This window comes from Uranotaenia lowii, chromosome 3 (genome assembly GCF_029784155.1).
Source record: "Uranotaenia lowii strain MFRU-FL chromosome 3, ASM2978415v1, whole genome shotgun sequence".
NCBI lineage: Eukaryota > Metazoa > Arthropoda > Insecta > Diptera > Culicidae > Uranotaenia > Uranotaenia lowii.
In genome coordinates this window covers 35,599,848-35,622,920 of record NC_073693.1, presented here as the reverse complement: position 1 = coordinate 35,622,920, position 23,073 = coordinate 35,599,848, and the positions used below count along the sequence as shown (strand labels likewise).

At 38.5% G+C, this 23,073-nt stretch overlaps 3 protein-coding genes across 3 annotated transcripts; 2 read left to right on the top strand and 1 right to left on the bottom strand.

Moving 5' to 3' along the window:
• The first annotated feature begins 1,091 nt into the window (after positions 1–1,091).
• LOC129758497 (BTB/POZ domain-containing protein 19-like) lies at positions 1,092–2,317 on the top strand. The gene has a single exon (XM_055756003.1). The coding sequence runs from the start codon at positions 1,103–1,105 to the stop codon at positions 2,249–2,251; it is 1,149 nt and encodes a 382-aa protein (XP_055611978.1). The 5' UTR covers positions 1,092–1,102; the 3' UTR covers positions 2,252–2,317.
• An 855-nt stretch (positions 2,318–3,172) lies between these two features.
• LOC129755171 (DNA methyltransferase 1-associated protein 1) lies at positions 3,173–4,764 on the bottom strand. Its single transcript, XM_055751534.1, has 2 exons — positions 4,563–4,764; positions 3,173–4,504 (listed from the first exon to the last, which is right to left on the bottom strand). Exons 1-2 carry the CDS (start codon positions 4,658–4,660, stop codon positions 3,295–3,297), a joined length of 1,308 nt encoding a protein of 435 aa, XP_055607509.1. The 5' UTR covers positions 4,661–4,764; the 3' UTR covers positions 3,173–3,294.
• A 4,928-nt stretch (positions 4,765–9,692) lies between these two features.
• On the top strand, positions 9,693–11,496 carry LOC129754851 (nuclear receptor coactivator 5). Its single transcript, XM_055751084.1, has 2 exons — positions 9,693–10,315; positions 10,377–11,496. Exons 1-2 carry the CDS (start codon positions 9,804–9,806, stop codon positions 11,206–11,208), a joined length of 1,344 nt encoding a protein of 447 aa, XP_055607059.1. The 5' UTR covers positions 9,693–9,803; the 3' UTR covers positions 11,209–11,496.
• The last annotated feature ends 11,577 nt before the right edge of the window (positions 11,497–23,073 follow it).

Below are 23,073 nucleotides of genomic sequence, written 5' to 3'. Positions count from 1 at the left end.
TTACCAAAAAATCAGTTAAATCACCCGTAATTTCTCTAACTGCCTGCAACAACTGCTGGATGGAAGCCATATTGAGAACTGGCCATATTCTTTCACATAGATTTTACATGAGTAAGTTATTTAGAGCTACGTGAACCTCACATAAAATGCACCAAATCCGTTTGTGCTTGGCGGATCACTGGATTTTCACGTAAATCGAATGTGTCTTTGTGTTGACAGCAAACGGCTATGTGAATATCACGTACGGATCAAGTGAATTTGTATTAACATCCAAATGATTCACGTAAGTCAAGCAAAAATTCACGTAATCAGCGCCTACGTGAAAATCCAGGTGAATTCAACGTTTGCTTTTCGGATGAGTGTAGTTTTGACGTGAGCGTGAAACATTAAACGCCTGAGTGTAGGCAATGCAATTTCTTATATTCGAGAAGCTTAGCAGGCATTGCAAACGAGTTTTCAAAAAACTCTAAATTCGCTAAGATCAACTCATCTATCAGTTCCTTCGTAACGAAAATATCAAATCTGAGTTGGATTTGAGTATGCCACTCCCATCACAAATGATACACTGTAAAATTCGTTTAACAAAAGAATCATCATCATCAACCAATATACGTATGTTATGTTATATTAATATTTAACAATGTGCCTTTCAAATTTCATCGTGAGATTTAGAAGTTCTGGCCAGGAAGTCGAAAACCCTGATCCCCCGATTCCTTTCCTATAATAAGATTTGAATTAACCCCCCCTATTAACCCAAAGTTATAGAAAAAACTGAAGAGACTATTGTAAACTATAGGCTCGTTAGGAAAAACACTCCCAGAAATCTTTGTAAGTAAAATGCCCTAATAAAACCATTTGTAAATAAATAAAAAAAATACTACAAAGTTTATTTTAAGAGAGTACATCCCTTTTCATAATGAGTGCATTTTCAATAGAAAAGTACAAATAATTAAGATGCATTTTTGCATGCAGCCTGCATAAATCGCTATTCATCGCCCGCAGGTTTCTCATAAATAGTGACCAGTTCTTTTGCCAGTATTAAACAAGTCAGTGATTAGAAATTTAAACATTAAGGGTGAAAAGTGAAACGGAAACAAAAAAAATGTCCAAAGTCGAAAATGTGGAACCATTGCTGAAGGATCACAAGCTGTCGGCGTTTCGAAATCCGGATTGTCTCCGCAATTTTGTCAACAACCCGTTGCTCTCAGACATTACCTTTAGGGTCGGTTCTAGTGGTGCAATCATTTATGGGCATGCGTTCCCGTTGGTAACAGCCAGCACGGTCTTTTACCGAATGATTACGAAACTGTTAAAAGACCCGGAAGAGGATGTGGTGGTCCCGGATATAGAACCTGCCACATTTGTGGAAATGCTAAAATTTGCGTATTATGGTGAACCGACCCTGAGTGCGCAAAATCTGGTATCTGTATACTATGCTGCCGAAAAGTATGAATTACTAGGTTTGCTGGAACGTTGCCTGCGGTACATCAAAAAGGAAGAATCTGCCGTGCTGAAAATTTATATGACTACAAACGTGCCTTACAAAGTGGAAGAAGCGTGTTTGGCCATTATTTGTCGTAATCCTTTTGTGTTGTTCCGAAGTCCGGATTTTGTGAATTTGTTTTTAGAGAAGTTGGAAACGATCTGCTCTTGTTCAGAGCTACGCTGCAATGAGGATCAGTTGATTGCTGCTGTAAAAACATGGCTCAATCATAAATCCGAAGCGCTCCAGCGTGGAACCTTCGAAAAATTGCTGAATATCGTTCGGAATCGTAAGCAACGATGGGAGGATTACCATTGTAAGAAACGAACAGCTTTTGGGCAAATGTCTTACACAACGAATCGATGTGAAGACATATTTCTGTTGACAGCTCGTAAAGATTTACTACTTTTTGGAGTAGGAATGTACATTGGATGCAAGGATAGCAAACTACCGATGTTAATATCGGTTGACCTAATGTCGAACGAAGAATACATCCGAAATTGCCAGGCATATGTTACGCCTAAGGAGGATGTCTTCATTTATGACCTTATGTTTGAAAAACTGACGCTGAAAGAGGGTTCGCAGGTAACCGTTATTTGCAAAGGACCTCAAACGGATGACACTAAATTGGCAAAATTTGCATTGTTCAACCAAACCTTGGACTGGACTGGAGATTCTTCGGTGTTGAAACTGGAATCATCGGAATTGGGGCACACAGCGATAGCTTCCATTTACTTTCAGGACGTAGCTGATGAGATATTGATATAAATTTAATTTTTTCTGCAGGTCATTTTTTTTTTAAATTCAAGAAATATGTAAAAGAATTGTTAAACTTTTAAAGACACCTCCATTTGAAAACCCACAAAAGCTCTTCTTTTATATCTTGGTTAATAAACGATTACCTTAATACCATCTGTTTTTATTTTCTCATTTGAATTCCCGAATAACAGAAAATTTGGATTGATCTACAGTATTCATAGAGTTTTGATTAAATAACTATCACACCTAGGCAAAGGGTAAGTTTTCGGCAACAATGGTCAAGTTTGAAATAAGAAATGAAAATATTGAGAGAAAAAAAAGCAATCGGCAATTTAATTAACCAATTCTTAAGTTGGGCTCTATCATCACATTTTCACTGTTAAAATCATATTTAACTATAAACATGAATCTTTACTTCTTAGGGCGTGTTTGTAAATTGATTTTTTGGGTGATGCATAGTTTTTTTTTTGGTAGATGTCATATCACCTTCCAATGCTTTTGCATACAGTTCGTTAAATTTACGAAACCCAGCATCGATAGAAAAAAAACAATTCACGAACACGCTGTTATTAGTATTCTACCCAACTAAATCTTCTATTTTTACTGCGAGTAGTTAACAATGCCTCAATTTGCCAGTTGATACTTGGGTTGGAATTCTGAAGGAGTTCTTTTTGCAATCTACTGATTGCGCAAAAACAACTCTTCACATAATTTGTTTATTTTTTTTCCAAAACTATCTTACGGATATTGAATGAAAACATAATACCCAGAAGTTCTGAATTTAACATGAAGAATAGTTAAGTTTCAAGAGGATCGTGATCCGTGATTTGGTTTATTTTATAATTTATTTTTAGTAATTTGCAAATTTTAAATGTCTGATAATAATGTATTTTTACAAAATATTCTTAGCTTCCACATTCATTTCAACCTAAAGGTTCCCCAAGGTAACAACTTTTATAAGGCTTTCTCGAAATTTTGGTAGCTTTTACTCTGATGATGGTTACATTTTATTTCACACAGCAAGTAAAATTACTGCAAACATTGATCTGAATTCACATCAAAGCAGAAACATCGTCGGCGGTTGCTGAGGAGGATGATGGTTCCTCCGATGGTGGGGTGACCAGTGCGGCCGGAATGTTGAGCGTTTTGCCTGGGCAGAGAGCTTCGTACTGGTGCTTGAGGCTTTCCAGCTCGAAGGTACAGGTGGCCAAAGCTGTCCTCAACTCGCACAGCAGCACCATATCCGAACGGAGTTCGTTAAAGGCGACGCAAATGTCCTCGATTGGTGGTGGATTGGGATCGACTTTGAATTCTTGCAGCGCCTGTTCCAACGCTTTGGCCTTTTTTTGGCCAACATTTGCCGGTAGTTTCATTTTTTGCGATCGAAGCGAAACACCGGTGCCACGGAGATCGGTAAACTTAATGCCGGCCGTCTCGATGGCATTTACAACGGAATCGACCTTGGAAGGGCGCGGTTGTTGTTGGATTTTCTTCTTCAACTTCTTATCGTGCTTTTTATGGGAACTGGCCTGATGCTGCTGTTGCTGTTCCGTTTGCTGTTGATCGGCTTGAGAGATAAGTTTCTGCAAATCTTGAGTCTTTCGTTCTCTTTCCTTTTTGCGAGCTTCGATTTTCTTAAGCTCATTTATCAACATTTGTTCTTCCTCGATCTGTTTGGGCGTTCGATCGAACAGTTTTTTCAACTGCTCTTTGCGACGACGCTCGTGATCTCCATCGAACAAGAAAATCTTTTTCTCCGGTGTCCCTCGGACTTTGTTCAGGATTCCCGTCACTTCGTAATATCGCTCTTTCAAATCTTCAACAGATTTGCTGCCGTAATTGGCCCGATCCCACCGATCGGCCATTATGATGAACCGAACATCGAAACGTTTGGCCAAATCGAACAAGTGATCCGTTTGCGGTTTTGTCCACTTGGTTGGATTAGTTTTCAGGTGGGTATTGTACTCGTTCATGTTATATGTGGTAATTTCCAACTGTTTGTTGAACTTGGCAAACGGATATTCTTTCGGTTCGTCGGAAACGCGCTTCCAGTGATGAAACACGGCTCCGTCGGACCGGGCCGGATTCACAAACGGTGCCCATTCCCAGCGGCGAACTTTCTTCATGCCCAGCCGGGCCTTGGCTTGTTTATATCCGGTTCCGGTGTCGGTCGGAAGCAGCGGCGGTGCATCTTTGTTGTCGTTGTACAGCAATGCAAACACCTCTCGGTGCATCCCCTCGGGACGCTTGACCGCCAGCTTCCTAAAACCGCAACTAATCATTCATCGATGGATTAATATAAACAAGAGAAAACACTTACTTTTCATAGATCTTTTTATTTTTGGCCAACAGCGATTCCTTGGTCAGTTCCGGAGTCGGCGGACGCTCCAGGTCTAGAATATCCCGAACGTCTGCCATTGGTACCAGTTTTTAAAGACACGGAGAGGGACAAAATCAAACTTCTTTAAGAACTTTGGTGAGTAATCGTGAAGAACTTTAACTTTTTTACGACTTTTCACGGCCGAAGTTAATGTTGTTTATAAAAATTATTGTTGACAACACTGACGCCTTCATTCTTGAGTAGCGTCCGTAAATGATGAATCTACATTCTTTAAAATTGAAACTAAACAATATTATAAATTCTTCCGGTTTGAATGAGATTTGTATTATTAGAGAGAATCAATGGAAATTCTTTTTCTTTTCGCTGCAGAATGTTATGAAATAGAATGTTCTGAAAATAATGTTCTTCTCCTGCTTGCACAAAACTATTTTTAGAAATTAACTTCCAAGAATGGGGCTTTTGAAATAAAATGTACGTAATCCATGGACGACAACCGTAATCGTTAGCCATACGAACATACACTGAACCCAAATTCACACTTAAAAAACACTAGAAGATTCACTTAAAAGTGAAAACGCAGTGAATTTCTTCATTTCAAGGGGCTCATGTACATTTCACTTGCCTCTCACTTAAGTTTTAAGTGACCGAATCAATAAACACTAGCTCATCACTTGAGTTTTAAGTGACCGGCATTGAATGTCTTCGATGCTCACTTGAAATCCACTTGACCGGTCACTTAAGCCAATATTCACTTGCCGCTCACTTAAAATTCAAGTGATTTTTTGCATAGCTAATGTCAACAATGTCAGTATTGATTGTTTCATTGTTGTTTGGAAAAGAAACAACAGAGGTTTGTTTGAGTTGGTAGATGCAGAATTAAAGTAATTTATATGTTATTAAACAATGATATTTTCCATAGGTCGACCGACAGAAACATCGTGTGAACCAGTTAACACGTCACAGAGACCCTTTTTAAAGCAATCAGGTTTCGGATACGTTTTCCGATGATGATTTATTTTGGAAATATTCAAGTGCAATTAAAGTAAGTATCATGCAAAACAATAAATACTAGTTAAATTTATTTTATTTTTTAATTATTATTTCAGAAAAGATCAACCCGAATGTCTCGTCAAAGTGAGGAAGTCAATGATTTTTCGAAGCCGAAAAATCTTTTTGAAGAAGAAAAAGTGACGTTTTTTACGTTGTATTTTTTAATAAATAATTGTTTTGTAGAAACAAAGTTGATTAATGTTTGATATTCCGAAATTTCACCTAAAAACCACTACAATTGAAAGATATTAATGACCTGAGCAAACATTTGAAATTGACTTTGCCATTCACTTGAAATTCACTTGATCGCTCACTTAAGTGATTTCACTTGACCGGTCACTTAAAATTCACATGAATTTACGTATGGCGCAAATTCACTCCAGATGTCACTTACCTTTAAAGTGAAAATTATTTTCGGTGTAGTGAAAACGGAACTCTAAGGGTACGAACACAGTGAGCGCGAAGCGAACTGCGAAGCGAAATATTCATTTACCGGATGAATTTCGCAAGTTCGTTTTTGAAGGCCGGCCACAGTAAACGCGAATTGCGAAGCGGTTCAACACTGAGAAAAACCTTCGGTGTTTTGCAAAAAATAATCACATGTGAAAAAATCTTTGCAAATTAATTTGCAAAATCAAAACCGTGAGCGAGGGATACGTACCGCGCAAAAAAACTAATCCGCGTTAGTTCCGAAAAACCACGTTAATTCCGGAAAACCGCGGAAAAAACCTTGCGCGTTCTAGGACCGCAGGAATTATGAAAAGGAATCTTAGGACCTGAATACTTGGTGTCTGGACTTTATGAGGACGTCGAGAATAAATTTTTGACGCCCAAATCCAAGATGGCGGCTTCATCCTAACATCAAAATCCTTTAAATGACTGAAAATCGCATTAAACACCCATGGGTATTAGGTGAAAGGAATCAATTAGTAAATGTCGAATTTTGCAGTCTGACGCTATGAAACGCCATCTAAAAATCCAATACGGCGGATTCCGCTCAACTTTAAAATATTTTAAATGACTGAAAATCTCAAGAAAAAAAAACTACCAAAACTATGACAAAAATATAACAAAATAATGAAAAAAAAATTTACAATATACTAACAACAACAAATCACGATACGCTTACAAAACTTTGATACAAATATGGCAAAAGTGACAAAAATATTACAACAATATGATAAAAATATAACAAATCTTTGATAAATTTGACAAAATCTGACAAAAATTAATGAAATTTACTGAATAATAACAAAGAATTAACAATTATTCCAAAACTCGAAATAAAAACTTTAACAAATATTTGACATCATTATGGAAAATATGAGAATATGAAAATTGAAATAATAATATGACCTATATAATAACTAATCAAAATTTACAAATATGACAAAATTTTACAATAAAATAACATAAATATGGCGATACTATGACAAAAATTTTACAAATGTAATAAAAATATATGTAACAAAGCTATGAAAAAAATATGATAAAAATGTAACAAAACTACGATAAAAAACAAAATTATGACGAATAGTTGACAAAGGTTGTTATAGTACTGTAAGATTTTTCTCATTTTATTTTAATTTTTGTCATAGTTCTGTCAGATTTTATGTTCATTTGATTGTAAGTTTTTTTTATAGTTTTGTCTTTTTTCGTTCGATTATAGATTAATAATAATAATAATAATAATAATAATAATAATAATAATAATAATTGTCATTATTTTTGACCAATTTTTGTCATATTTTTTTCAGAACTTTGTCATATTCTAGCCCATTTGCCTTATTTTTTGTCAGATTTTTGGGATTTTATTGTAAATTTGTTGATTTTTTTTTCATTTTTGTAAATTTGTTGTCAAATATTGGTCCTTATATTAGTTCTGTCAGGTCATTTTATTGTTAAATTTTGATTATTATTTTGTCATTATTATTTTTCTCTCATTTGTCATAGTTTTGCCATTTCTGTGAATTTTTTCTCATATTTTTGTCTAATTTTGTAATATTTGTCTTTTTTTAGCATAATTATTTTACCACATTTGGCGTGTTTTACTCAAAGTTTTGTCATTTGTGACTATTTTTGTCAATATTACATTAGTTTTATAACACTTGTCATATTTTCGTTTTTTCATTTCAGTGTTTTTTTGCAGTTTTCTCAATATTTTTGTTAAATTTGTGTCAGTAATTTTTCATCTACTTTTTGATCCCTTTAACTCATTTTTTATATTGTGGATGGATCTTACGATTTTCAGTTATTTATTGCATTTTGAATTAAGCGGAAACCGCCATCTTTTATTTCAAAATGGCGTCGGGCAGCCAAATTTGACTTCTTCTTATTGAGTACTTTCATCCAATACCCATATTGTGAAGTTTCATGTGCTTTTCAGTCACTTCCAGCATTTTAAAGTTGAGTGGAAGGGGCCATATTGGATTTCAATATGGCGTCGGATAACAAATTCCAACTTCTATCCGTTCAGCCCCTTCATCCTATACACATATTGTGGGGCTTTCATGCCACCGGTCGTTTATTGCCAGTTAGAATTTGTTTCAATTGAAAGAAACTGAAACCGCTTTTTTTTCTAAAATCCGCGCTAAAAAACCGTGCATTTTTCATTACCAACACAGAAACGGCAATAATAATTAAATAAATAAACTTTTGAAAAAGATTTTTTTGATAAATCATTTTACGATTAAAAATATCCGAGAGAATATTTTCAGTGTATGTCCGGATGAACAGGATGAATTCGCGCGATCCAGCCGGGTCTTCGCACGAAAATTCGCTTGCACTGTGGCCGGTCGATGTTTTTTTCAACGTGTTTCAATGAGAAGCGGTTTTTCGCGCGAATTGGAAATCCGCTTCGCACTTCGCTTCGCGCTCACTGTGAATTCGACCTAACGCACACCCTTAGAAAATCCTACACAAAAGTATGTGAAAAGAAGCCAAAACAACCCGTAAGTGCAGGAAGTCACCAGTATGTAAAAATGGTGGTACGAAAAAGTATGTAACATATGCTGGTACATAACAGTATGTAGAAAGTACGCAAAAGAACGTAGAGCTCTGTGAACTAAAAAGTATGTTAAAATCACATAAAATTGGAGAAAAATCAAAATTCTCATTTAGAATTAAGAAGTAGGGATATTTTCTTTCAAATTGATTAAAATTTGGTTTAGTATGATAATTTATTGTCCATCAATTCAAAAACTAATGATTTTGAAGTAATTTGATTTAATCACTTCCGGGCAACTTTCTCCGGTTCATATCCAAGAAGTCCGTTTTTTCGGGGATTGAATTGGCCATATTATGATGGAAATCAACCGGATGGGATGGCCACACCAGAACATCGATTTGTTTGCTTGAGCAGGTGTCCTTGAGATTCAACTTCTGGGACAGGCGGGTGTGATTCAACAGTCGACCGGGGGTTGAAGTTGGACATCCTATCAAAACAAAAAATGGTTAACAAAATTCTTTTTTAAAAATAAAGAAATATTACCCCTGCTTTTCAATTTTCTTGGTTGCGGCCGCAACCTGCTGCTGATAGCGTTTTATGACGCTTCTGGATCCAGAAACCAACAACTACCTAAAATTATGGAGATGAATTGAATAACACATAAACACCAGAATGAATGTTACCAAACTTACCGAGAGATACCGGAAAATTTCGAAGTTTTCACAGACTTACAGACAGTTCTGCATAAGTTGTTGCGCGCGAGTAGGATGTAAATAGCAGACTGACTCCCTGGTGGTGCGAGTGAGAAGAAAAACGCCATTAACCACGAATTAACTGAAATTGAACTTCTTTCTACAGAAAGGGTTTTGTAGAACAGAAAGAACTGACAAAGTATGTAATTTCTGAAACTCACTTCTACGTAAAAGTTGTCGAACTTCAAAGTATGTACTTTTTACATAACCAATATGTACAATTTTCTTAGAGTGCAGTATTTTTGGCACTGAGAAAATCGTGATATGAAAAATCTGAGGATAGGTGTTTCATTTTCCAAACGTTCACAATATGTCAAATAAATGACATTTTAAAATCAACACCGGTAATTTCGTGCTTTGGTCAAATTATTCTGTGTGGCTAGTGTTTTGCGTTTTCTCAAAAAACCGCAAACTTAACAAAATAAATTAATTTTTGCTGTTATTTGTGAATTTAAAATCCAAAATCCTAACATGTTGGCCGCGGAAAAATCAGCGCTTCCTACAGAACAGGTGAACTGTCGCCTGTACGTTGGTGGTTTAGGAGAGCAGGCAACCAAACAAGACATGGAGGAATTGTTCAAGGATTATGCACCGTACCACGATCTGAATCTGCTTCGCGGGTACGGCTTCGTTCAGTTCCCAAGCGAGGAGGGTGCCCAGAAGGCGATCTCCGGACTGCACGGAAAAACGATCAACGGCCGGAAGTTAACTGTGAAGGTGGCCAACGACAACCGGGCCAAGAAGGGGTTACTTCCCGGAGCACGGGGTCCGGGGGCCATTCGGGACCGTTCGCCGATCGATGGTGCCCGCTATCCGGGACCGTACATGCAGGGTGGACCGTATCGGGGCGGACCAGGAATGTATCCCGGGATGGACATGGGTGGCTATCCGGATCCGATGATGGGTGGCGGAATGGGCCCGATGCCACCGGCCGGTCCGGACAGCAACGATTGCGAGATTATCGTGGTGTCAAGAGATTTGACGTAAGTGTGGTGTTTGAATTTTTTAAAGCTTTTTTTTAATATTTTGTTCACGTTTTTCCAGAACCTATGCCGAGAACATTGAAAACCGATTGAAACGTAACAATATGACGGTAGATTTACTTTTCCCGAACGATGACGTGCCGATCGGCAAGGTTTTATCGAATATCGCTTCCCGGGGTAGCTACTACGCCATTCTGATCACTCCGGAGAACCAGGAACGCAACAGCATCACGGTGAATGTTCTCTACGGGATCCCGGCAGAGCATCGAAATATGCCCACCGAAGACGCCATAGCATTCATATTCAAAGACTTCGAGACAAAACTGAGAAGTGAGCAGGAAAAGGCTGCCATGTACCGTGCACAGATGGGTGGCCCAGCAGGTGTGATGGGTGTGAATCCGTACAATGCTCCGCCTCTGCAGGAAAAACACCCGGAACCGATACAGAATATGATAAACCTACTGGCCGGTAATCGTCAGCTAACCGTCATGCAGTACGAACGTCTTATCAACTATCTCACCGAGCGGAAGGAAATGCAGGTGCGATACGAGCTGGGCGAGGACATCGACACAAGCCGACTGGTAACGTCGAAATCGAAAGCCGAAACCGAAAAGGAACTGCAGCGCAAAATTTTAGACATCCTTAACAAACCTTCCATCGTTCCTCCGAAACATCCGGCCCCCATCGAAGAACCGAAGGTAGAAAAGGCCTCCATCGGTAGCATAACGGCAGCTGCATCACTAGCCTCCAACACCTTCTCCGGATCAAGCGGTTCCAGTGCAACGCTACCAGGAATAACCGGTGCTGCACCGAAATTGTTACACGATCCAAAGGTACAAAAGGCCCTCGACTCGCTGCTACTTTCCGGCCTCGGTGGTGGTCTCAAGTTTTAAAACTCAATCCCGTTCGATCAATCCCAAACATCGTGTAAGTTTTAGTAAGGTTTAAGTTACGGGTTTCGCACTAGGCAAATCCGCTTGTGTAAGCCGAAGAAGTTGATGATGCTGAACCGCCGCAGAATTTTTGTTTTCTATCCGGGCTTAGACAGTATTTAACGAACGAAAGTTGCTCTCGTGATGTGGGAGAAAACATTTGAAAGGTAATCTCTATCGATTTTGTGACTAATGGGCCTCACTGTATGATAGTGAGATGGAGCATCTTTTGAAAAAATAAATTTCCTAACAAACAAAAATCCAAAATGCGTTGTTAGTGTTGAGAAATCAGTATGTTTTAAGGAATTTTGAAACAGGAAAATCTTCTGTTAGGAAATCAGGTCGAGTATAAAGTAAGGAGTCACTCAAATATATTTTAGTGGGACCTTTTCCCTTTAACTTGAAATTAATAGGTGTGTTCAACAAAACTCAATCGAAATCAATTGAAATGGATTGACAGTTGCACAGCTGTTTCTCCAATTGACTTCGATTCATTTCTATCAGGCCGCTGATTGAACAGCCACTCACCAATACTAATGCGTTCTGTTGTTGTCAAAGCCGAGTGTTGTTCTGTATAATAAATTGAATGGAAGAAGAAAGCATTTCCTCCGCGAAAGATTCCTGATTTGCATTGTTATAAACCCGTTTTCGACGATAAATAACATTCTTCAGGACTTATTTCTCGGTTTTATAATTGGTAAGTTATAAAACTGTTATGATGATTTGATATGATTTTACGTTTATTTTGTGTTTTTAATGTCAGCAACAGATGTAACTAAATCAGCGAGAAGTTGGTCGTATAAACTCGAAAGAACAATCCCATTGGATACTATTCCGGATACGAGCTCGGAACACCATAATACCGAGTACGCTTTCGGCAAGCGCTTCACGGGAATAGCCAGAAAATTATTAGTAGAACAACATTACAAAATTAGTCTGCGCTGCAATTAGACTCCTAAACAGCTTGTATTGGAAGAGGCAATACTCAGACATCGAGCAGTGGGTTTTAATAGAAGAAAATGTCCCAATCGAAGACGAAGAAGCAAAAGTATAATAGAATTCTAGAAAAGAATAATTGTATTTCAATCAGCTATTTTTAGGGACAAGGGAGGCACAAATGCGTAAAATTGTTGAAAGCAGGTCGTGAAGATTTTAGATTGATATCAACTTTTAATAAACAATATGTATATTACGGAATAAAATACGGTAACTTGATGTTGTGCTTTATTTTTTGGTTATTAACCATAAGTGCATATTTTCCCTAAAGTGTAAGGTTGAAGCGGCGTAGAATCCGGATTAACCTGAATGTAGCCGATGGACAGATGCATGGTCAGCAACCGATCCAAATTTGCATTTGCATCGCAATTCCTGCACAACTGCAATGATTGCACCAACTGGCTCCACCAACGCAGCACACCAGCACAGCACAGCACCGACCGATACCATCTGCACCGCATCACCACAACACGGAGTTTCCTGGCACCACTTTGATTTTCATAGCATTTGCCGTTGTTAACGAGCAGCTGCATTTGATTCGACATATACAACATACCACTAGCACTGCACCATCGGCACAGTGCAGCGGTACAGCATCACCACTGACTTAGCACCCGACAGAGAACACCGCACTGAATGACACAACTTTCATTTTTTCAAATGATTGTTCACAACAAACTAAATCAGCTGTTTTTTGACATTAAAAAACTTCATATGTGTTAGTGCGATAGAAATCGATAGAAACGAATCCTGCTTCCGAGCATGATCGGTTTTGATTGGTTTCGATCGATTTCGATTGGCTTCAATGAACGCCAATTGGATTAGTTTCGACCAAAACATTGGCTGAGTGAACAACAATTTACCAATCGAAATCGATTGAAACCGATTTCAATTGCCTGTTGAACACGCTTAATCTTAATTTAGGGTTTTGTGTGTGTGGTGTCATATCCAATTTTAAGTGATACAGATTTGTTTTCTTTTCAGCTTTAGTAGAATTGAAATTTTTAGATTGTTTTACATATAAGCACTAACTATAAATCTTTTGAAACAGTTTTTTCCATTCTTGTGGAATTTTACGATTTGCAATTCCCAAAAAGTTACTTTTAACTACTTTGTACAGATCCTAATACTGCTATTGAAAACCTTGCAAACTAATTACACGTTAATCCACTTTATACAAATTTTAAATAAGTAGAATCATTTTTATATGTATTATTCACATGTTTGTAAGAATTTATGTTTTGATGTCGCATATTTGCTGGTCTACTAATTGAACTTATGCTTTTTCTTGCAGATAAAAGTCCTGGTGTAGCAGGAAAAAATTCAAGATCATTCTTTGGATCCTATTTTGCGTCCCTTAGGAGTTTGTTCCTGTGAGTTTGGGCACTGGATATCAAATGTGTAGTGAAGCGCTGTTGTGAAAATTTGTTCATAGATCGCCAGTTTGTTGGTAAGTGAGATCTTTGACCGTCGACTTATGAGTAGAAACAGGCATCGGACCAGGTTTGAGCATAAGGACCTTTTCGATATGCGAGCGGAATGAAATCTTCTCATCAAACAGTACTCCCCATCAAAATATTACGAATTTTGAGTGCAGTCTTCAGCAGCTGATAGTGGTAAAATTAATTTACACCGGAAGTTACTAAGAAGTACTTTGGAATGCGGTTGTGAAAGAAAGTGTGGAGTGGAGATACAATTTTGGATGATCTAAGATCGGAGAGGAGTAAAATACGCCACGGTTTGATTCTACCAGGTCGAACACGATTACACCACGTGGTGACAGGTTGGCGGCGACCAGCCTGGCCAGTCTATCCCAGCATAAGAAACGGAGATTAATTGAGAGGACATTTGAGGTCAGAGGTCCGGGAGCAACCAAGAATAAAATCGGTAACGGACAAGAACCGGATTTAAGGTGGGAGAAAACTTATTTACCTAATCCAACTAATTTTGAGGTTAGACTTTACCTGGTGCATGCTATGCACCGTTGTTAATGAGCGTCCAAGTCACAAATTAATGCTTATCTTGTTGAGCTTTTTCATATGTTTCTCGGCTGAAATGCCGTTTCGTTTTTAATAAATCAGTAGGTGGTATCGCAATTCTATACTTAACTAATTCAATTAAATTCTCGCGTTGTATGTAAACGCAATCAAATTCTGCGTTGTCGAAATACGGTTCTCATACAGATTGGTATTGTTAACAAGGCCGGTGAAGAAGTTTATTCAGCTTAAGGACACATCTCTCACAAGGGGAGAAATTAAGCAATTTAGCGCAATTTCGAATTGCGTTATCGAGTCATGATGCAGGGGTCAAAGGATCCCATTCAGGAACCACGCAGGAGCCAGCGAAAAGTGTCGCTAACTTTAGGGAGCCACCCAGCGCGCTGTAAGGTCACGTTGAGCGCCAAAAAGCAGCAGGGAATAATCAAGAGGACCCAGCAGGGAACAGTTAAACGTTTGTCGAGCTCGTTATTCTCTTTAGACACGGAAAAAAGGAGTTCGGATACTGAACCGTCTTCGCCGATTGAAATCTGTATGGAAGAAAAGATTTTGTTTTTAGAACCAGAAAAACTTACCGGAAATATCATCAAGCACCAACTAATAGTTGCCAAAATCCTTAAGGATGCAAACCTAGCATATAAGGAGATTTCTGAACTAGGACGCTTCCGATTCAAAGTAGTTTTGGATACAGCAGAAGCTTTGGAAGGTATTCAGAAGATCAATCTATCACAACACAACTTAAAGATATTCCAGCCTAAATCTACTTCTGAAGTAGTAGCTTTTGTGCGAGGAATCCCAATAGAATTTGATGAAGAAGATATTGATGAGAACATCGAATGCGAGTTCGATGTCCTCAAGGTAGAAAGGATCAAGAGGAAAAGGAACGACAAACTAATCCCCACAGAAAACTTGAAAATCACTGTTCAAGGTGGAAAAGTTCCAGACAAAGTGATAATCTATGGCTGCCCTTTCAAATCGGAGATGTATGTATACCCGGTCAAACAATGTTTTAAATGCTGGAGATTCGGGCATTTGAAAAAGTACTGCGTATCTAAACAACGGTGCCAAGTTTGCGCTAAAGTACATCCAGGGAAAGAAGACCAATGCAACAACGTACCCTTTTGCCTGAATTGCAGAGGAAGACACAACGCAGGTGACAAAGAGTGTCCCGAGCGCCGTAGGCGGATTCATATCACGGACGAGATGCGGAGGAAAGGTGTTCCCTTCAAGGAAGCGGAGTGCAGTTTTCCGAAAGTAAGCAATAGATTCGACATGTTGCAAACAGAGGACGATTTTCCGAGCATAACGGGTGCGGAGGAAAGCGATCGGGGTTTTTCAAACGATATTCCGCGATGGGGTTCACAGAAGACGAGGTTAAGGAGAATAAACAACCAATACGAAGCAAACGATCTGTCAAGACGGGAAAGAAGACCATCTACTGAGATTGAGCCTTATAACGTCAACTTTGTTGAGGCTGTAGTTTCAGGGTTAAGAAGGGAGTTGATAAGAAGCTTACGCGAGAAAGCCTGGCTTGCGCCGCTTATCGCTCTAAGGGACCAGACTACTGAAAAATTGAAAAATTGCAAAAATGGTATAGAATCTGACGAATTAGCAATGTTTATATACGGAAGGCTGAATGAAATAATTGATCAAGAGTTTAACAACCCAAGGCAGGTACAAGATAGAAGATTAATTGAAAATGGCCAATAAAAAACTTAAAATATTACAACTGAACATACAATCAATCCGACCGAGTGATAAAAGAGACGTGTTACTAAGATATATGAAGTCTAATGAGCTTGAAATTGCGTTGTTACAGGAGATCTGGTTGCGAGAAGATGAGGAATTCCAAATTAGAGGATTTCAATTGATTTCTAAGCGGAGACAGTCTGGGTACGGAGGTGTCGGACTGCTTATTTCAAAAGATTTGGTGGTGGAGGCGGTGAAGGTTCCAGATCTCAAATTCCTGGAAGTGATAGCGGCTAAATTGGTAAGAGGTTTTGATCCTATACTGATAGTATCTGCTTATATACCACCAGATAGGGCGGATAGCCCATTCACTATCAGCCAACAAAAAACTTTGGCCACAAACGAAATTAAAATTCTCTTCGATTGGCTAGAAAAACAATCGGGGGAAATATTAATGGGAGCAGACTTTAATGCTCACCATGAATCATGGGGAGAAGAAATACCAACTTGCTATAGGGGTAGAGTACTAGGAGACATCATTGAGAACTCCAGATTCATCCTACTTAATGATGGAAGCCCAACAACGTTTAGTCTACCAGGAAATCGCGACTCTGCAATCGACATCACTTTAGGAACCCCAGGTCTAGCCAGAAAAATAAAATGGGATGTAGAAGAAGAAGACTTCAGGAGCAGTCATCTTCCAATTCAGGTAGAAATTTCAAGTGACTTCGTAGCCATGAGCTTTACATAAGGTGCGGAGATATTTTGATGCTGTCACAAATACATCAGTATCTTCAGACTGGTGTACGTACAATGCGGTCTGATTCGCATGAATGACGTCACAAGAGTTGTTTGGGTTGTTTAGTGTTTTAACAATTACTCTTAAGATTCGGATTAAAATAAATGTAAGTCGAGATGTTGCTTGCTAGACAGCGTAATTCCAACTGCCTTTTATTTGAATTTCAATTCTTCTTCCGGTGGTATTATTTTTAAACGATGTGTCGTCCATACTCGTTCAACGAGTTTATCAAAACACGACAGTTCTCCACCCTTCGAGTTCAAAGTTTATTTTGTTTTAAATTATATATATTTGTTATCGGTAGCCTGGTTGATCCGTTGGTATATCCGTTGTTTCAGTTTGTTGACGTCTCCTTTTTATGCGCTCGGACCTTCTAATGCCTGCAACGAAATTATTATTTTGCGATTGATTTAACCTCGAGTTTCGAGTGTCGGGCTTGGTTTCTTCAGGAAATCCCAAAAAGTCTGGCTCGTCATCGTCTTCATAGCGTCTTTTCAAATTAACAACTTTGGTCAAAGAATTCATGTGTTTATTGTTGGATCGTATTCTCAATTGATCTCTGTGTGCCGATAAAACATGACCATTAATTGAAATCTGAAACACATTAAGTGAGCAGCGCCTTACAAAAACGGCATCCAACCACCTTTCAGTATCTTTTCTATGGTTTCGATACCACAAAGAATCACCAGGTTTCAAACAATCGAACGCCTTATCAATTCGTTCAACAACCGGAAGTCTTTCAAAACCTTTTACCTTTCGCGGAGAATCCAAATAATATTTGTAATCATTTTTAGGGTTTATCAAGTCCAAAAGCACCTTTGGCTTATATCGAAAAACATGTTCAGAAGGGAAAATGCCACTCTTCGTTAAACAACTGTTTCTGTAGTTTATTAGAAAATAATTAATTTGATCATCCTATTCCAGACTCTTTGTATGCGAATCTAATAGAAATTTTTTAAAAACTTCTTTAACTGTACGAACTGTCCTTTCTGCCTGTCCATTACTTTGAGGGTGGTATGGAGGACTTTTTAATACCAATATTCCCTGTTTAGACATAAATGAAGAAAACTCGCTCGAATTGAATGGAGGACCACCGTCCGTCACTAATACATCTGGTAAACCAAATCGAGCAAAAACATTTAGGAATTTTTTTATTACTTTCTTCGCGTCTGTTCCATATTTCATATGCTCCAGTTCTACCCATTTAGAATAGCTGTCTACAATAAGTAAAAACACCTTCTCTTTGAAATGAAAGAAATCCGCGTGGACGCGGCTAAAAGGACGCGTGGTAGGAGTCCACGATGTTATCGATTGATTTTTTGGAACAATCAAGGTGCGATTACAAACATCACAGTTCTTTACGTGCTTTTCCACATCAGAATTGATACCGAACCAGAAAACAGTTCTTCGGGCCAATTGTTTTATTTTTACAATTCCCGAGTGATTTACATGTAGCAACTGCAATGTTTTTAATTGTAATGATTTTGGCACAACTACTCTATTTTGAAACAAAAGACAACCAGATAATAACTCAAAATCATGAGCCTGGGCCTTAACATCTTTGAAACCATGTTCAACTCGATCCGGCCATCCATCCTGAAGATATTTAATAATTTGGGCTAAAAAGACGTCTTTTTTTGTTTCTGAAGCCATTAGATTGAAATCAACTGGAAGATCGTTAGAAAAATTCAAACTTTTTATAAAGTCTCTGTCAAGATTCTTTGGTACTTCAATGGGAAGTGGAAATCGGGAGCAGAAATCTGCATTTCCCATCTTATTAGAAGGTCGATAGCGAATTTCAAAATTGTAAATGGATAATTCCATTATATACCTCTGTAACCGCGTCACGATGATTGGGTTTTTCCCTTCTTTGCCAAAAACTCCTATAAGCGGTTTGTGATCAGTGTAAACGACAAAATGCTGTCCATATAAATATCGATGAAATTTTTTTATACAGCTTACTACTGCTAGCGCTTCAAGGTGTAAGATAGGATATTTTTTTTGCGAATCATTCAAACTAAAAGATGTAAAACATACTGGTTTTTCTTGACCATCTATCTCATGAGCTAGCACTCCTCCGAGTCCATAGCTGCAAGCATCAGTCACCAGAACCAGTGGTTTCTTAGGATCAAAATATTCGAGAACTTGTGATTTCAGCAAATATTTTTTACATTTTTCGAATTGTGATTTGCAAGTTTCATCCCACACATACTTTACATCCTTTTTGAGTAGTTTATAAAAACAATTTAATTTCGAGGAAAGATTAGGAATAAATTTTGCATAAAAATTGATCAACCCTAGAAAGGCTTTCAATTCGCTAGTATTTTTAGGAGGTTTTGCCACAGCAATAGTTTCGATTTTTTCTGGGCATGGTTTCAAACCTTCTGAACTTATAATGTGTCCAAGAAATTTAAGCTGGTCCACAAAAAATTTACATTTATTAAGTTTTACCTTAATATTTGCTTCCTTAAGCCTATCCAGCACCAAAAACAACCTGGTTTTACATTCGTCTCTATTTCTACCTGAAATCAAGACATCGTCCAAATAAACAGATACACCTTCAAGACCATGAAGCACTCTTTCCATAACAGACTGGAAAATCGCCGTTGAAGAAGAGCTTCCTTGTGGAAGACGATTGTAGGTGTAAAGACCTTTAATGGTATTTATAGTCATAATCTTCTTTGAACGATTGGTCAGTTCTAGCTGAGTGTATGCTCCAGCGAGATCCAGTGAGCAAAACACTTTAGAATTTGATAAGGTGGCAAATATGTCTTGCGCTAGCGGAATTGGATAGGTATTTGGTACAATAACTTTATTCACTGATACTTTGCAGTCAATAACGAGACGAATATCGTTGTCCTTCTTAACTACAGCCATGACTGGCGACGCCCATTCACTAGCTTTAATGGGCGTAATAATTCCATTTTCCTCTAGTGAATCTAAATGTTCGATGACTTTTTCCCTCAACCGCAGAGGTACAGTATAAGCTTTTTTGAAAATGGGTGTGTTATCTTTAAGAATGAGGTCTCCCTTGAATCCTTTTATGGGAATGGAAAAATCACTGTTAAACACACTTTCAAACTTTTGTTTCAATTCGGTAACTATCATATCATTTGAAACTCTTTCTTCCAGGTTATTAACAATTTCAGTACACGAAAATTGTGTCCTCCAATCATCGTAAAATATGTCCAGCCAATCTCGACCAATTAGCGGAACTATCATTTTAGAAACGTTTAATACAATCAACACGACATTTTTAATCAAACCATTCAAAGAAACCTTCACAGGAATGCTACCTAGAATCGTCAATTTATTACCATCAACAACCGAAAGTTTTCGGTGGCATGGATTTAGTTTCAAATGAGCAAAATTTTGCATAAAAATCGTCTTGCTTATAGCTGTAACTGCAGACCCTGTATCTATTTCCATTCGGAAACCAATCCCATTTATTTTAGCTAAAACAAACACAGGTTTATTTACCTTAATGCCTTCCGTGATACTCATGCACATGAAATCTTCATCCGAATGATCAGAATCTTTTTCAACTCGTTTAAAATTAGAAGTCGAAGCAATTTTATCAGGTGAATCATTCAAAAATCGAATTGATTGACGAGAACGCTGACGTTCGTAGCAATTACGTCTGGTGTGTCCTCGCATATTACAATAGCTGCATAACACCCCCAAACGATTGTTCCTATCACCACGAGAACGGCTGCGACTGCGATTCCTGTATGCGGATTGATTCTGATCATAGCGACCACGAGCAGGAGCAGGGTATCTTTCCCTCCTACCATTGAAAGGCTCTGTGTAACGTCCAGAATTCTGTCGAGGACCAAGACGATCAATTAAATTCACGCGCATTTCGGATTGTTGCTCAACTCGCAAGGCATTTTTTACAGCATGTTCCCTGGCTATTAAAATTCGTTCCACCTCTTCCAGACTCGGATCCTCCATCTCATAAAGCTTTTCAAAAGCTTTTTTGTCAACTGCACCGAAAACTACGCGATCACGAATCAAACTGCTTTTAATCGCCCCAAAAGCACAACTCTCAGCCAGCAATTTTACATCTAAGATGAAGTCCTCCACAGGTTCATCTTTTGCTTGGTTACGACCGTAAAAAGCATCTCGTTTTTGCATCAACCCTCTTGTTTTGTCGAACCGATTCTTCAGTCGATTGATGATGTCATCATACTCCAGAGAATCAAGATCCACTCCTGGATACAACTTCTTAATTTCGCCAAACACTGATGCACCTCCCACGGTTATAAAAAGCGATTTTCGGTTTCCAGCCGGTACATTATTATAGTTGAATACATACTGCAACCTTTCCGCATAATCGCTGAACGATGTTCCTGGAACGTACGGCTCCACCGATCCGATGAAAGTGGACATTTTCTCGGAAAAATTCGTCACTTCGTTTCGTACACTGCAATAGCAACCAAATGTAAACAATCAGTGATTCTACTGATGATGATGATGATGGGTGGAACGGGTGAAACCAATACGAATTTTTGTGTCACGCGTTTCTATTTTGTTGCGGCTATATGTTGCACCTCTTTGTTGCACACACTCAACAGCGTTTTATAGCAAATCTTAAGAGTGAACACAGTAAAATAGCAATACACTCACCTCTTTTTTATATGCTCACGAGATACCTTCTCGATTTACAGCTTCTTGATCAGAAGAGATGCTGGTTATTGTCCTAACCGCGGAAAAAAAAAGAATGGCTACGTCGGCAGATAATTGAAACAATTAATGTCTGCGAAGCCTTCTGTTATCAGCTTTTAACAACTATTTTTTTGCTGATCTTGCCAAACTATCCGGAATATCACCCGTTCACAGTTTTCCACTTCAATATCGCAACTGATTTCTTTGAGCCAATCCTACAATGTTTGTTCAGCACTTCACTATTGCTCAAGTTTTATTTCACCTACAACCGGCACAGAAGTCCACGATAACGATTTATGACTTCTAACTGTTATGCTCTAAAATCAAAAACTATCCCTGAGGCACGGGTTCTTAACAGCCTCGTCGCCACTTTAGTGTTTTAACAATTACTCTTAAGATTCGGATTAAAATAAATGTAAGTCGAGATGTTGCTTGCTAGACAGCGTAATTCCAACTGCCTTTTATTTGAATTTCAATTCTTCTTCCGGTGGTATTATTTTTAAACGATGTGTCGTCCATACTCGTTCAACGAGTTTATCAAAACACGACAGGTTGCAAAAACGGAAGAGTTTTTTTATTTGGATAACTTTTGTTGATTGAAAAAATGACCAAGTGCTGCATAAAATCCTGCAAAATTTCGCAGGTCGACGCGAGGAAGCAAAATAGTGCAGTGAGTTTTCATCAGCTAACGAAGTAACCCGCGGTACGCAAAAAATGGCTCGCGTTCTGTGGCCGTAAGGATGGATCCGGCATATACGTGTGCATTTCAGCATTTCGAATTGACGGAGTTTGCCAATGTTTACATGGAAAACGCAAGGAGGGTTCTTCTAAAATCTGGTAAGTATTTTTAACTTTGGCCATTATCGCAATATTCTTTATGTTTCGTTTTTTCTCTCAGCTGTGCCATCCATTCGTTGCCCTCCAACTGAGTCTGCTCGATCCATCAGAGCTAATGTGAGGAACCGGAAGCAACTGGTCGAAGAACTTTTACAGAGAAACAACAGTTCAATCGAGTCTCTACAGAACAGCACTAACGTCAAGGACCAAGAGCTACCAGACCAAACTGATGATCATTTCCGGGGACTAGACCTACTTTGTGAGGCAATAAGCGATCCGTTGAAAACCAACTTTGATTGGCCGGAAGAAGTTATTCTAAGTCTCGCGAAGCCGTCACTTTCTGAATCAGCAGCCCTCTGTAGACTCGACCTCCTTTGTGAGGTGGCCATGGATGGTGAACCGCTGGAAACATGCGCCAATGTGTCTGGGAAAGAAGCGACGTCGAATGTAAACCCTGAGCACGACGACAGTGGTATATTTGAAACATGTGTGAACATTTGCTTTTGAAACAGTGGAACATTTGCTTTCTTCTAAGAACCGTTGGAATCGTACTTTAATCATGTAAATTTGACAAATTTTCTAGCAAACTGTATTACGCACTGCAGCCCCGATGATGTTATGACGTCATCACTGTAATACACACAATGTTTACGTTTTTTCGATCACCTATACCACGGCAAACCGAGTTCATCCACACCAGCGGCCAGCGGCTTTGGCGTAGTGGTTAGAGTTCAAGTCATCTACGCTAAAGTTCATGAGATCGAATCCCGGTCATGGCATATATAGTACACTTTCTGTGGTCTGGTGGTTTTAGCATTTGTAAGATGCTAGCCATCATAA

What these genes read in the sequence shown, in the direction of transcription:
- LOC129758497 (XM_055756003.1), top strand. Translation starts at nt 1,103, where the DNA reads ATGTCCAAAGTCGAAAATGTGGAACCATTGCTGAAGGATCACAAGCTG.
- LOC129754851 (XM_055751084.1), top strand. Translation starts at nt 9,804, where the DNA reads ATGTTGGCCGCGGAAAAATCAGCGCTTCCTACAGAACAGGTGAACTGT. An exon ending in GTGGTGTCAAGAGATTTGAC is followed by an intron (nt 10,316 to 10,376) that starts GTAAGTGTGGTG and finishes ACGTTTTTCCAG; the next exon opens with AACCTATGCCGAGAACATTG.
- LOC129755171 (XM_055751534.1), bottom strand. Translation starts at nt 4,660, where the DNA reads ATGGCAGACGTTCGGGATATTCTAGACCTGGAGCGTCCGCCGACTCCG. An exon ending in AATAAAAAGATCTATGAAAA is followed by an intron (nt 4,505 to 4,562) that starts GTAAGTGTTTTC and finishes TTGCGGTTTTAG; the next exon opens with GAAGCTGGCGGTCAAGCGTC.